The following is a 15,845-nucleotide window of genomic DNA, read 5'->3' on the forward strand; positions in this document are numbered from 1 at the left end:
TCCTCAAATGGCCCTGCTCAACAACCTTCTTCCCTGTCTGCGGGTGGCAGGGAAGATCAGAAGGCACCTAAAACCTACCCAGGCCTGCTTTACATTCATTCTTTTTTATTTTTTATTTTAAGGTTTAATTTATTTATTTAGGAGAGACACACACAGAGAGAGGCAGAGACACGGGCAGAGGGAGAAGCAGGCTCCCTGCAGGGAGCCCTATGCGAGACTCGATCCCAGGACCCCGGGAACATGCCCTGAGCCCAAGGCAGACCTCAACCTGTGAGCCACCCAGGTGTCCCTACATGCATCCTTTAAGCAAGTATTTATCAGAGCCTACTCTGAGCCTGCGCTGTGCAGGTGTGGGAGGTACAAGAGCGAGAGCCAAGCGCCACAACCCCTGCCATCAAGAACCTCCAGTCCCCTATGAAGTTGCACGATAAGCAAAAACTACAGAAATAATTGCACACTCCGACAAGGGCTAAGAAGTCCAAGTGCTGCAAGTCTTCAGGGCCAGGATAGTTTTCCTTCAAAAAAAAAAAAAAAAAAAGATATCTAAGAGCGAGCTCGACCACACAGAGAAGGGTGACTAGGGGCCGAGGCAGGGAGGCGGGCCCAGCAGGGGGAGGGCATCGCAGGGCCCCGGGGACGAGAACGCCGGCCTCACGGAGAAGCTGCACGGCCCGATACCCGCCCTAAGGCGCTGGGTCTTTACAGAAGCAACCAGAACCCGTGAAGGAGATTTCAAGGGGCGCATGCCCTTATCGGGGTCACCGGCCCGGCGGCTTCGGAGCGGACACACGGTCAGTTTTCGCGCCGGGTTCCCGCGGCGTCCGGCCCCGCGCCCGCGACTGCGCCGCACCGGGGATGGCGAGACGCGGCCGCGGCCTCAAGGTTTCGGGCGGGCGGGGGTCGAGGGAGGGCCTGGCTGGCGCTGCCCGCGGGGGCGGGGGCACCCGAAGCGCCGCAGAGTCGGCGGTCGCTCGGGGCGGCGGCCGAGCTCTCAGCCTCGGAGCAGGCGGCGCCCGGGGCTCGGCGGAAGCGGCGCGGCCCGCGGCCTCCCGCGGCGCCCGGCGGCCCAGGTGCGCCCCGCGGCCCCCAGAAGCCCCTGCGCGCGGCCCCGGGCGCCCCCGCTGCACGCAGCGCGGCGGCGGCCGCCATCTCCGGCGGCGGCGGCGGGCGGTGCCGCGCGGACCCCGAGCCCGGAGGGTGAGGCGGCGGGCAGTGCGGGGGCTCGCGGGCGTCGGCGGGGGCGGGGGCGGGGGCGGCCGCGGGTCGCCCATCCTGGTCAGGCCCAGCATCTCAGCGTAATGAACACCCTTGCAGCCCCTTCTCCCTCCGCACGCGGACCGGCCGTATCTCGCGCAGCCCAGATCCCGCGTGCGGGAACTTCGGCCTCTCCCGCGGAGGACGCGTCGCGCGCAGCTCCTGTGTGTCCCTCCGCGTCCTCCTCCGTGTTGGCCGCGCGGGACCGCGCCGGTGTGTGCGGCCTTGACCGCGGCGTCCAGGCCGGCCCGGCGCAGGCTGGGCGTGCAGGGTCTTGGGGGACGGCCCCGTGATTACTTCTTGGCCCCCCCCTGCTGGTGATCACGCAGGTGGTTTGCAGTTTGCAGCTAGGACAAAAGGCAGTTCGTTGAGCACTGTTAGGTCTAGCGTGTTGAGCATGATTATTTGTTTAGAGTGGATCTCTCTCTCATAAGGCTTGTGGTTTATGTGGATGCAAAAATGCTCCTCGGAAAAGTTATGTTTTTTTTTTTTTTTTTTAAATATTTTACTTACTTATTCAGGAGAGACACAGAAAGAGGCAGAGACACAGGCAGAGGGAGAAGCAGGCTCCATCCTGGAAGCCTGATGTGGGATTCGATCCCAGAACTCCAGGATCACGCCCTGGGGCGAAGGCAGGCGCTAAACCGTCGAGCCACCTGGGCTGCCCAAGTTATCAGTTCTTATACCTCCGGTGGCATTTGGGGGACATCTGGCTCCTGGAGCTTCCTGACTCACTTTGCTGGAGGTCCCAAGGCTTCACATGGGTCTGGGCGTACAGTGTCAACACCTGTTTGTTGAAGAGTGACCTCCTTTGTGATTGGCCTTACCTAGAGCTGTTGCTGAAAAGGGAACTATGAATATCTTAATATATTTTTTAATTTTTTAAAAAAGATTTTACTCATTTATTCATGAGAGACACAGAGAGAAAGAGAGAGAGGCAGGGACACAGGCAGAGGGAGAAGCAGGCTCCATGCAGTGAGCCCGACATGGGACTGGATCCCAGGTCTCCAGGATCATACCCTGGGCTGAAGGCAGGTGCTTAACCCCAGAGCCAACCGGGCTGCCCTTAACTGTTGTCTTACTCTGAAACATGATCGTTGGATTGCTAGCGAATAGATTTTAAAAGATTATGCTGATGCCTAGATACTCAAAAAGTTTTCTTTGAAGGCATGTAAAGAGTTTCGAGTGACATCATCTCATCAGTGAAAATAAATGGAATTTGTTTTTCCACCCCGACTTTCATTTACATTTTTTAATTTTTAAAATTTATTTTATTATTATTGTTTTTAAGTAGGTTCCATGCCCAGCATGGAGCCCCAAAGCAGGGCTTGGACTCACCACCCTGTGGACTAACCACCCTGTGATTAAGACCTGAGCTGAGGGATCCCTGGATGGTGCAGTGGTTTGGCGCCTGCCTTTGGCCCAGGGCGCGATCCTGGGGACCCGGGATCGAATCTCATGTCGGGCTCCCAGTGCATGGAGCCTGCTTCTCTCTCTGCCTCTCTCTCTCACTGTGTGCCTATCATAAATTAAAAAAAAAAAAAAAAAAAAGACCCGAGCTGAGATCAAGAGTCGGATGCTTAACCAACTGAGCCACCAAGATGCTCCTTCATTTACATTTTTTAAATTTTGTGCTAAAAGAGAGGGAATTTTCTTTGTAATGATCATTTTTCAGTTTGGTTGCATGATTCTGGAAATTAAGTATATGTTTAAGGATTTAAGAATGACAAGTTTTAAACCAAAGTCTCCTCTGGCCTTCCCACCCATTGGGTAGGGCTAGGATCCTTTCTCTGTGGACCCTTTCTGTCCCTTACTGCTTCTCTTTACAAAGACACTCCCATGGCTACGTGGTAATCCTTTGTTTTTTTCTAGAGCTCTTCACTTTGAGCTTAGTGTCCAGCTCAGTGCCTGGCACATAAGTGACTGATAACTATTAGCATGGTGAATGAATTTAGAGTATGACATGTGTTTATTAATCCAATTTGTAACTTAGAGATGTGTGACATATTTCTCATTTTTTAATTGAGTAAGGCAGATATTGGGGACAAGGACAGTTGTGATCATGTTTTGGTTTATAGATATAGTCACATTCCAAAAAACACTACCAGCAGGACACCTAGGTCTTTCCTTTTCTTAAAAATAAAAACTTTGTTGAGGTATAATTCACATACCTCATACAATTCACCCATTTAAAGTGTACAATTCAATGTCTTTGTACATTGCAATATTAACTTTTTTAAGTTGTGGTAAAATACATATGACATAAAATTTGCCATATTAACCATCATTAAAATGTATAATTCCGTGGGATTAAGGACATCCACAGTTTTGTGCAACCACTATTTCCAAAACTTTTCAGCACTTTAGATAGATACTCCATAAATAGATGAATGCCTGTAGTTTAGGGAAATTTTTCAAGAAATAAATGTGATCTTGATTTCTAATTTCCTTTCTAATTTGTTGTGTTGTCTTTTATACTTTCATATGAAAAGTTATAATAATTAAGATGGTACCATGCCTTATCGTAGCGCGATAATAATGAAGTTCCTTATGATGGAAAACTGGGCAGTTTTTTTCAAGTTTGAATGCTGGATTACTGAAGTTTCTAGGGTCTCTAAAAGTTACAAAGCAAAATTTGAATGAAATCCCTAAGACCACTCTGATTTGCAAAGGATGGCTTATCCAAATTTTTATATCATGCTATTTGGCTTCTTCTATTGCTGTGTATTCTCTTTGCTTTTATAGTTGCAGGATACCCTCCACTTTCATAGGAGATACCCTAGGGCTTCTTAAGACTAGAAAAATTCACAAATTTATAAGGTGCTCCCAAAACAGAGGGATTTATTTTAGGTGCAAAGTATTTGAATCTTTCTCAGTGTTAATCTCTTTTGCATCTTTTAAATACGCTTCTGGCTGTTTTCAGCTAAAGAAGTTTGGCAATCTCCCATTTTTAACAAGGAGAGGAGCGCCCTTGGGCATCTATAGGGAGAGGGCTAGACCAGAGTAGGTCTTGGCAGCAAAAAATAGTTGAACCTATTTTTCAGTAGGTTTGGCAGGTATACAGCTGTTAATCTCAAATCTCCAAATGTGGAGGGTTTCCTATGCATGTGTGAACATATGTGTGCTTCAGATTTTAGTAAAATCTAATTAGTATTACAGCCCAGTTAATTCTGAGGTAATTGCATGGGAGTACTGGGCTTTAGTTCTGACTCAGGCCCCACTAGTGACCTGAGCAAACCATATAACTTTTGTGAATTCATTGTTGGCACTAGTAAATTAAATGGGCTTGAGTAGGTAAATTAAGTTTGCTGTTGGAAAGCAAACTAGTATATCCTTGGCTGCTTTCTGTGAACTTGTCATTTCTTTGAAGGTATCTACAAATTTTTTTTAATTTTTAATTTTTTTTAATTAAATAGGCTCTATCCCCAACATGGGGGTTGAACTCATGACCCTGAGACCAAGAGTCACATACTCTACCAACTAAACCAGCCAGGTGCCCCTAAAATATTTTTTTAAATTACATATTCCACCTTAATATATATCCTTCTAAAATTTAATATTAAGATTGCATTTTAAATTTGTTACCACCCTGTAACATAGGTGCTTCCTGAAGATGCGTACTGTTTATCCGGGAGTTTTATGTATTCCCTGACCTATTGCCTCATACCCTTGGGGCTTCTTATACCTCAATTTGAGAATCACGAGACCCAGAGGACCTCTAGGTCTCTTGCAGCTCTGATGTGGTATCATATTTGAAATTAGTTAAACTAGAGTTTATGCTCTGGTTTTAGGAAATTATAAATTTTTAACAGGGAAAATATGATTAGCCAATTTGCATGACTTTATTTCTTTTCCTGAAACTTGGAGATTGCAATTCTATTGTATGTAAAAGCTGTTTCATCAGAAACTCCATGCAATTTGAGAAATGGATTGCAAACTTAGAAAAAAACTCTTTGCATATGTTATCTTTGTTGCTCTCAATATTTCTTTGCTGCAATTCTGCTTTTTTCTTTCCTGGCTGCTAATTGGATTAAAGACTGTTTTGCCAACCATGGCATCTGGAGATGACAGTCCTATCTTTGAAGATGATGAAAGGTAAATGTCTTGCATGGCAAAAAAAAAAAAAAAAAAAAAAAAGTAGCTTTTGAAACTTTCAAAATTGTTTTAATCACTCAGGAGTGATTTATCCAGGCTACTTTGTTAAGGACACATTTTGTAAAGTTGCAGAATGCATGGTTTTGCTTTTCTGTGATTTAAACACCTTTTAAGTGGCCCCTAACGTAACACATCTTTTCCCATAGGGCCTGGATGTAAGATCTCCAAATCTGCCTTAGCACAAAGTTTTCGGCAATCACTTCAAAATAATATAACATTCACTTACCATTTCTGATTTAGAGTACACAAAGGACATTAGAGTGAATAAAAAGTAAGATGTAGTTAAGAGAGCAGGCTTAAAACATATTTCATACAGATATTACATTATAAAATATATGGCATTCTTACAGGGCATGATATGATAAATATATATTTTATATTAAAATATTAATATAAATATGTATTTAAATTGTGCTAGAAACTTATGACAAAACAATCCTTTATTTTTTTATAAGATTATTATAGTAAAGATAAGAATGATCATTTTCCATATATTTTTATCTTTTTAATTATAGGACATTAATTCTATGACTTCTCTTTTTCTCAGTATAATAAATTAGAACCTTTTTTGTTAAAATGAATCCTAACTGGCTTAAGTATGAAAGGTTTGGGGAGTTTCTTGTTTTGGAGTGAGTGGATCTGAAAAAGAAAAACCAGAATTAAATACTGTGCTTTTTAAAATGGGGATAACAGGGGGAGAAGCAGAGACTTTTTACTGACCTTTCTAAGCATTATTCTGTAGCCCAGCTTAGAATACTATCCTAGATAAAGTGATAGGTTCTTAATCCTATTAATATTAAGGTGACTTTGTTTGGAATTATCCGACTATATACCTGTTTATAGTAGTTGTATCTTAAAGGAAGAGTGCATAAGAGGGAGAAGATAGCTATATGTACTGTGAGTAGAAATTTTTAGGTACTGTCACTTTAATATCTTGTAATTTTAGGGGCTTAAAAAATCTGATATTTTCATGTTGGAAAGATTCATTGGTTATTTGCTTACTGTAGTTGGCCAGTTGTAATTCTGTTATTTTATTCCCGTAGCCCTCCTTATAGCCTGGAGAAAATGACAGATCTCGTAGCCGTTTGGGATGTTGCTTTAAGTGATGGAGTCCATAAGATTGAGTTTGAACATGGCACCACATCAGGCAAACGAGTGGTATATGTAGATGGGAAGGTAGGAAAAAAATAAGTTACTTTGTAGAATATGGTATACATAAAAGCTTGATTTTGTTAACATAGATTCTTCATATATAAATTTAAGGGTTTTCTCTTACATTGATTATATTTTGGCCTGGATCATGTTGCTGGACAAAGCAAACTAATAGTAATTATAGATCCATAGACTATAACATTTAAACTTCAAGTGCTTTTATTTTCTAAAATATTTGGATTGTTGGGATTCCTGGGTGGCTCAGCGGTTCAGTGCCTGCCTTTGGCACAGGGCGTGATCCTGGAGTCCCGGGATTGAGTCCCGTGTCGGGCTCCGGGCATGGAGCCTGCTTCTCCCTCTGCCTGTGTCTCTGCCTCTCTCTCTCTCTCTCTCTCTCTCTCTCTCTCATGAATAAATAAATAAAATCTTTAAAAATAAATAAATAGAAAAAATAAAATATTTGGATTGTGAAGTAATAAAATTACATCTAAATAACATTGCTATTTACTCACTTGAATTATATAGCATTTCTAAAGTTAAGTATTAAATTTTCTTCCATTTGTGTGTTTTCAACTTTTACATTTTATTGCTTAGGAAGAGATAAGAAAAGAATGGATGTTCAAACTAGTGGGCAAAGAAACTTTCTGCGTTGGAGCTGCAAAGACAAAAGCAACCATAAATATAGATGCTGTCAGTGGCTTTGCATATGAATATACTCTGGAAATTAATGGCAAAAGTCTCAAGAAGTATATGGAGAACAGGTCGAAGACTACCAATACCTGGGTATTACATTTGGATGGTGAGGACTTTAGAGTTGTGTTGGGTAAGTGAGTGCCATTTCTGCAGAATCTGTTGACTTTTTATGATGATTGTTAATTAGTTCCCCTAACTATCCAGACCCTTTATGGGAGCTTTGAGTAGAGAGAGTGTGTGTGTAGGTGTATTTCTGATGTGTCCTATGTAAATGAAATGTTCATTTAATTGACTGGTTTATATGAGAGCCAGATTTTGTAGTGATGGATTTGAGGATTATAAACAGGTGTAAAAAAAAAAAGGAAATGGGCAACCCCGGTGGCGCAGCGGTTTAGCGCCACCTGCAGCCCAGGGCATGATCCTGGAGACCCTGGATCGAGTCCCATGTCGGGCTCTCTGCATGGAGCCTGCTTCTCCCTCTGCCTGTGTCTCTGCCTCTCTCTCTCTCTCTCTCTGCATTTCTATGAATAAATAAATAAAATCTTTAAAAAAAAAGGAAATGATGTAGACATTTGTTGTTACTTATTGTTGATATTTCTGTTATCTTTTATTATTATTTCTCTTTAAAAGGATGTCTAGAGACAGTTGGAAATTTAAGCATGATCAGTAACAAGGGAATTTTTCTCTAGACAGCAGTATGTTTAGTACTGCAATATATCAAAATTTCCAGTCCAGATAAAGCAGATTAAAAAGTAAAAAGTAATAAGCCATTGATCTTAAAGCTGAGTTTTGTTGTTACAGATGGCTATCCATGTTTCCAGTGGGTCTACAAAACTTAAGACAAATATTTACCAGTTACTATCTTTCCTCTCCTCTGGTACTCCCAGTATTTCCTGCTTCTTACATCACTAAGTTAAGATCATTTGGATTATCTCATAAATTCATTGATTCACTTACTTAGATAATCTTGAGTACCTACTAAATATCAGTGAACGTACCAGACACTGAGGATACTAGATGAAAAGATGTTGTCTGTGCCTTTAAAGAGCCTACAAGCTAGTCAAATGCTAGCATATACCTTTTAAAAAATTCTTTTTAAAGATGAAAAATGTTTGGGGTGCTGACTCAGTTGGTGGAGCATGTGACTCTTTTTTTTTTTTTTCAATGATAGTCACACAGAGAGAGAGAGAGGCAGAGACACAGGCAGAGGGAGAAGCAGGCTCCATACACTGGGAGCCTGATGTGGGATTCGATCCCAGGTCTCCAGGATCACATCCTGGGCCAAAGGCAGGCGCCAAACTGCTGTGCCACCCAGGGATCCCCTGGAGCATGTGACTCTTAATCTCAGTGTTGTGAGCTCAAGCCCTATGTTGGTAGAAATCACCTAAAAATAAATAAACTTAAAAAAAAATGAAAAATGAAAAGTGTTTATCAAGTAATTAAATGTACATAGTTGAAAAAAAAAACCAGAAAAACTCCTATAGCTTATTTATTGAAGAAACTGGATCAATTTATGTTAAAGAGTTTCTTGTGGTCTGGATTTTATTGATTGAACTTTTGTGATGTTTTTTCTTTTTTTTTTAAATATATTTTTAAATATTTTTTTTTTTTTAAGTAATCTCTACACCCGATGTAGGGTTCAAATTTACAACACCAAGAGATTAAGAGTCTCATCCACTACCAAATGAGCCAGCCAGGCTCTTTGTTTCTTTGTTTCTAATATTTCCTATACATTGATAGTTAACTAAAGAATTGGTCAAATTTAGGTTTGATTTTTTTTTTCTGGCAAGACTACTTTATGGTTTTGTTATATCAAGAGGCACATGGTATTTGTCAGTTTTTTGGATGTTGGCAACCATTGGTTGTCATTGGTACCTAATGTTTGCATCCATTAATCCTTAGCAGTTGCTAAATATTTCTAAAATGAAAAACTTCCTGTCATCTACTCTTTGGTTGCACAGAAGTACAATTTTTATATGAAATGCAGACTAAAAAAAAAAAAAGCAGACTAACACTTGTTTTCCCTTTACTATAAATTTTTCAAAATACAGAATTGGCTCCTTATTTTCTTCTAAAGGTGATCATTTAGGGTTTTTTTTTAAAAAAAAACATTATTAAAAATAAATAAAAACCATTATTAACTCATGGATTTAAACAGTTTGATGTGTGTTGCAACACATTCAAGTTATTATTTGAATTGACCATCGGATCGTCCCCATTTTGGCCAATGGTGTGCTCTGTAGATTGGCTCCTATGTCCTTTTGTGACACATCGTTGGTAGACTTCGAAAGCTTTCTTGCTGTCAGATATGACAAGATGTCCTAGGCTCATTTTAAACATTTTCTTTCCTGACGTGGAATCATACTTTTCTTCAAGAAGCCCCAGTTTCTCAAGAGGAAAATGGTATTTCAAGAGCATAATCTGAGCATACGTTAAGATGCTCATTCATTATTTTTAGGGAAGGTCCAGGCAGGCAGGCAGGCAGAAGAGGCTCCAAGGTACACATGCTCCAAGGCCTCCTGTAACTCACTGAATCCACTTCTGAGCCATAATGATGTAATACTTTTATCAGGTGTGTTCTTTTGTTAATATACATACTGGAATAGGTGCTCTACCCATATGATTCAGATATTAAAATGATATGAAAAGATACATGGCAAAATTTGCTTCCACCCCTATTCCCACCCACCCTGTTTCCCTGATAAAAATAAGCTCTTTAATAGTGAGTCTTTCCAGTGTTTATTTAGATTCAAGCAAATATGAAAATTTAATACTACCTCATTTCATAAAAGCATCTTGTCTTCTTGACTTATTCATATATTCTGAGGATCCTCTCCTAACCATACATGAAGAGCTTTCTCATACTTTTTTTTATAGCTGCAGAGTTGGTCTCAATAGTAATAAAATAAATAGTTTAACTCACTCCTGACAATTGGGCACTTGGGCTATTTCTAATCCTTTGCTGTTGGAAGTAGTGTTGGGGGATCCCTGGGTGGCGCAGCGGTTTGGCGCCTGCCTTTGGCCCAGGGCGCGATCCTGCAGACCGGGATCGAATCCCACATCAGGCTCCCGGTGCATGGAGCCTGCTTCTCCCTCCGCCTGTGTCTCTGCCTCTCTCTCTCTCTCTGTGACTATCATAAATAAATAAAAAATTAAAAAAAAAAAAAATTAAAAAAAAAAAAAAAAAAGGAAGTAGTGTTGGATGAATGGCTTTGTTTATATGCCTCTTGGAATGTAGTTGACATATCTCCTTTGCATAAAATCCCAGAAGCGGGAAAGTAGGATTGCTGGGTCCAACAGAACTGTGCTTGTCACTTGAGCCATCGGGCCCCATTGCCCCTATGGCGCTTTTACTGCTGTGCGCTCCCGGGACCCATTTCCCCTCAGGTTCCCCAGCTGAGCATGTTGTCAGATCTTAAAATTTTTAAAAAATATTCTGCTACATGAAAAGTGGTATTTCAGTGTTTTTATTTGCCTTTTTCAAAATTAAGTGAGGTTGAGCATCTTTTCATATTTGATGTCCTTTGTTTTTTTCTCTTCTGATCTACGTGTCCTCTGACCTACTGTCTTTTGGGTTGTTGGTCTTTCTCTCGTTGATTGCTCGGAGTCTTTCTGCCAGTAAGAGTGACTTTTGTCTGTGTTATGAGCTTTGCGTATTTCTTCCCAGTCTGACTTTGCTTATGTGTGTACACTTTTTTCTTTAAAACATGTACTCCTGGGCTCCCTCAAAAGAAATATTCTTTACTTTAATGTAGTCACATTTATTCCATTTTTCTTTTCTGGATTAGTAGGTTTCTTCAGAGGCACATTCATAATAGCCTATAGAAAATCTGAGTACATGCACATGTTCAGTAGGCATACTACATGAAATTCCAGTTTTCACCGGCATCATGGTTTATTTTAGCACGGTATGCTCTGATCAGGTGTTGAGACAAGTTAGGTCTCCCTGTAACCATGGCTGTTGATGCTTCAGCTCAGGCTGCTACTGGAGCAAACCACTGCCTACATCTCCTGGGCCCCTCTGCCTGTTTCTCCTTTAGCCCAGGTCAAAGGCCTCTATTCTCTGAGGCTCCCATCTCAAGCTGTGGGGAGAAAAGAGCCCCTGTTAGACTGTGTTCCTGGAGTAGATGGCCTGTTAGAATCAAGCCCCTGACTGGCGCCTCAGCCTTGACACGGAGGCAAGTTTTTTGACTCTTGGGCTTCTCACGTGCACACAGGTCATGATTCTAGGCTCATCTTCTGGCTCCTTGATTAGTGCAGTCTTCTCTACCACCCCCCACCAGGATACTAACAGTCACAAGTGGTTCTGGGATCCTCCCCCCAAAATGCACACGTGTTTGTGCACACGTGCACACATGTACATGCCCTCCGAGGTAAGCCTCAGCAGCTTAACTGATGCCCAGCTGTATCGTGGCAGCATTTTGCACCATACTGTCAGTACAGTCCACCAGGTATACCTGTGTTTTTTCTTACGATCCATAGTTTTTCCCCAAAATGAAAACATTACAATAATGAATAGAGATTATTGTGCTATCCAGTAGGAAATTTCAGGTTAAATTTCTAAGCCTGAATGCTGTTCATCCGACATCGGCCCTGTCACAGCCTTTCTTGGTGGCCTTTGTGCAAGAAAGGTAGGGGGCAGTCTCTGGTCACAGATGACAGTCTGTGTAGCCAGGTCCCTCCTTGCATTCACTTCTGTGCATCCTAAATACTGAAGTTTGTGTTGCAGTGTTTATTTTGTTCAACAGGGCTTCATCCATTTGTACTAGGGCCATGATTGTCTCTTGAAAGATTGTTTTATCTCACTTTTATTTTGTTTGTGAATCAAGTTAAATGGTTTCTTCAAATTTAGAAGAATTTGAAAGCCATGAAAAGTTAATGGAGTTTTAGAAATCCAGTATATCAAGCTTTTATTAAAATAATAGTCAACTTTATCTTTGAGTCATAGATTATAATTTTTTTTTGATTTGTTACTTTTACAGAAAAGGACACTATGGATGTATGGTGCAATGGTAAAAGAATGGAGACAGCAGTAAGTTGACCCTTTACTTACTCTTAGCGCCTTGTATAAGGTTGCCACTGAAATGTTGCATTTCCTAATGGTGAAGATTGATAATTAAGCAGTGTCCTCTCGGTTAAGGACAAGAAAGAGATGAAGTACTCCTGACTCCAAATTCTGAACACCTCTCCTGGACAGCGCCTGGGGCAGGGAGGGCTTGGAAATGCCATATGTTGAGAGCTGGCCCCAGCCTCACACTCTGCCTTTCCTCTCCTGGACCAGGCTCTGTCCTAAATAGAATTCACACATCAAAAACTGGCCCCACAGGAGGTCCTGTCCAAGTTAAATTGGGCTTCATATCACAGCTTCTCAAACTGCATGTGTAGAAATCACCTGGGATCTTGCTAAGATGCAAATTCTAACATTTCCCCTGGTGATGCCAATGCTGCTTGTCAGCCCATGAGTCACACTTGAATAAGACTTTACAGCATACTCTCAAAGCAGATAGGACTTTTCTAAAAGTGAGGTTTTTGAAAAAGAAGCAATGCATACAAGTCAGGTGACACGAAGGCAGATAGGAAAGGGCACTGTCACAAACCACAGAAGATTAAGTGAAGTTTGTAGACCAGCAGTGGCAAGCGGCTACCCTACTATCGTGGCCAAGTGTGATCACATACCTACCAAACCCCAGAGCGTTCAGCCTTTGCTGCCGACTGCTTGCATTGTTATGGCTGCTGGCGGGATGAATATTTAAGTGATTTCAGCAAGAATGAAAGCATAGTGGTGTGCGTGGCTGAGGGAGCAAGTGGAAGCAGAGGAGACCATCGTTGGAAGCGCAGAGTGTGAGACTGGGAGCTACAGTCCCTGGGTGGAAATTCCCCAGGGCTGTGGGGTCTGCTGGCAAGGAGGGGGTACTATGCCTGGTCCCTGCATTTCATGCTGGCTTCCAACATGAACACCACGGCTGGAGATAATGAGACCTACTCTGCTCTAGTCACGTTTTAGCTAGTTGCCCATGGGAGGTGCTTCCCTAGTCTCCTTGGGAGGTGCTGCCCTGGTCTCCTTCACCTGTTGTAGGTATAGGAAGATGAGGAGAGGTACTCGGAGAGCAGGAGGCCTGGGATGAGTTTATTCGGCAGGCTACCAAGGACCTCCTGGGTCTTGTGGCTCTCTGCTTCTGAGGAAGTACCAATGCCAGAAAAGTTACCAATATAGATGCTTCTCTCTTTCTTAATCCTGGTGTGAATTCTTGAAGGGTTATGTAATCAGGGCTCACTCAGAATTCATCCTCAGAGCTTGAGCCATTCACTCTCCAGGATAAATCTACTGACAGAGACTTCTTTTATGCAGAGAGGCTTGGAGAGCTGTTCAGTGGTTTTTGGCCCCTGTGGAATAGCTTCAGTTACCATTAACATGGATCAGGCCCTTACTGGTCCTTCCTGTTCTTTCCTTCCAACCTTGGAACCCTCTAAGTGCCAATGGGCAGTTTTGGATCCTCTTCCCTTCCACCCTCAAGGAATTCTCTAAAGCAATATAGAGAGAATGTTGTTCTGTGGTATTAAGAATGTAGTTATAAATAAGTAAGAAGTTGAAAGGAATGTTCATCCACAATGTCTTTGGTCCTCAGTAATTAGCAGGGAACTGCAAGTATTTGGACAATAGCTCTTTACTACCCGGTTGTCTCTTCACTGTAACTGCAATTGCTGCAGCTCCGTATCTGGGCAGTGATCCCCAGTATGTGCACACCCGCCCTTGCTGCCTGTGAGTGACAGTTGATTTTCTCCTTTTTTTTTTCCATCTCAAAGCATCATGACCAAAATTTATGTATGTGTCTGATTGTGCCCCCACAGGGTCCCTGTGGTGGTGTCAGTACTGGCCAGATTCTCCCCACAGCTCAGAAAAAGCTCTCCCCCAGGTGTCCTTTGCCTTCTTAGGTTGGATGATGTTAGCTCTGGGACCTCTGTCTGCTTTGGCTGCCAGGAAGCTCATAGCCAAATTTTAAGTCTGATTGTGGTTTCTTTGCTTTCTACCATGCTCCACTTTCATCCTTGAAGCCTCCTGTTCTTCTCTATGCCACTTGGCCCCTGTCTTTCTAATCTAGATCAGTACTATTCAGTAAAAATATGAGCCACAGGTAGGAGTTCCATGTATAGCTTTTCTTTTATTCATGTGAGACTTCTCTAATACCACAGTTTAAAAGTTTTAAGGTGAAGCTCGTTTTAATAGTATATTTGATTTAAATCAGTATATCCAAAATATTATAATTCAACATCAATAGAAGGTTTTAGAGGTATTGTACATTCTGTTTCATTCTAAGTCTTCCAAACTCCATGTAGATTTTACACTCAAACAGCACATGGCATTTGAGACTCACCACATTTCAAGTGCTCAACTGCCACATGTGGCCAATAGCTACTGTGTTGAACAGAATGGGGCGAGATTGGGTAGTGCTTGGTTTTATGTTATCTGTGTATTTTACTGTAAGCCGCCTTACATTCTGCGGAATCAGATTTTTGGAGTGGGTAAGAACATTCTATCCCTTCCTGACTGGGTCCTCCAGCAGTTATTTCACCACTCTGTGCCTTGATTCCCCATCTATACAGTGAGGACACTAATAGTGCTTCTGTCAGGGCTGTGGTGATGGTGCAATGAAGTAATGCGTGCAGACTGTTCTTAGTATAGAGTAACTTGGCATAAACTAAGTGCTTGATATCATGCTTATCATTTTTACTTGTAAAAATAGTCAATATTGTTTAAATAGTGCATGTTATAGACACACAGCCACAAGATAGAAGGGGTCTTTTCCCTCTGAAGCTTAACATTGTTCAAGATTGTAAGCAGGTACAAATAAATGTTCAGCCCATAAGAGAAATGTTCAGTCCATGCCACCCTTTTTAGATGGTGTTAATGCTCTAGACAAAGATAAATGTTTCTGGAATACTAACTCCTCCTTCTTTTGTTGGCCTAGGGTGAGTTTGTAGAGGACGGGACTGAAACTCACTTCAGTGTTGGGAACCATGACTGTTACATAAAGGCTGTCAGTAGTGGGAAGCGGAAAGAAGGGATTATCCATAGTCTCATTGTGGATAATAGAGAAATTCCAGAGATCCTTGAATGACTTCATGTTAGTGAATTTTAATCTTAACAAGTAAAAGATGAAGACTTTTAAATTACTGTGGTAATTAAATATGTTCAATATGTACTTTTCAGTACACTTAGTCTGCCAGGTGTTTATTTTTTAGATACTTGAAACTGTAATATTTCAAGAGTCAAAAAAAAAAAAAAGAAATATGTACAATCTTAAAAATTGCAATTTATTTTATAAATAATGTAAAATGTTTTAAAGCCAAATGGAAAAAGGATATGGACCAAAATCACCAATGTTTTACAATAGGAACTTTTACTATAATAAATACTATAAAATAAAATTGGTGCTGCTTGATTTATGTTTCTAAAAATGGATATCTTCATATATTAATTTTTTTTTTAATTTTAGAGAGACAGAGAGAGCACATGAACCGGGGCAGGGCAGAGGGACAGAGAGATTCTCAAGCAGAATCTGTGCTGAGTGCAGAGCCCAATGTGAGGCTCA

At 41.7% G+C, this 15,845-nt stretch overlaps 1 protein-coding gene across 4 annotated transcripts; it reads left to right on the top strand.

Annotated features, from left to right (window-relative positions):
* The first annotated feature begins 595 nt into the window (after positions 1-595).
* FAIM (Fas apoptotic inhibitory molecule) lies at positions 596-15,681 on the top strand. Of its 4 annotated transcripts, none has more exons than XM_041734615.1 (6): positions 1,149-1,197; positions 5,291-5,349; positions 6,453-6,585; positions 7,156-7,384; positions 12,237-12,286; positions 15,216-15,340. In XM_041734615.1, exons 2-6 carry the CDS (start codon positions 5,306-5,308, stop codon positions 15,219-15,221), a joined length of 462 nt encoding a protein of 153 aa, XP_041590549.1. In that variant the 5' UTR covers positions 1,149-1,197; positions 5,291-5,305; the 3' UTR covers positions 15,222-15,340. The 4 variants fall into 4 exon arrangements, with proteins under 4 accessions (XP_041590548.1, XP_041590550.1, XP_041590549.1 ...); XM_041734613.1 differs by having other exon boundaries at positions 1,153-1,197; positions 15,222-15,681; XM_041734614.1 differs by lacking the exons at positions 1,149-1,197; positions 5,291-5,349 and adding an exon at positions 596-791 and having other exon boundaries at positions 15,222-15,681.
* The last annotated feature ends 164 nt before the right edge of the window (positions 15,682-15,845 follow it).

Source organism: Vulpes lagopus, chromosome 19, assembly GCF_018345385.1.
Source record: "Vulpes lagopus strain Blue_001 chromosome 19, ASM1834538v1, whole genome shotgun sequence".
In the NCBI taxonomy this organism is placed as follows: domain Eukaryota; kingdom Metazoa; phylum Chordata; class Mammalia; order Carnivora; family Canidae; genus Vulpes; species Vulpes lagopus.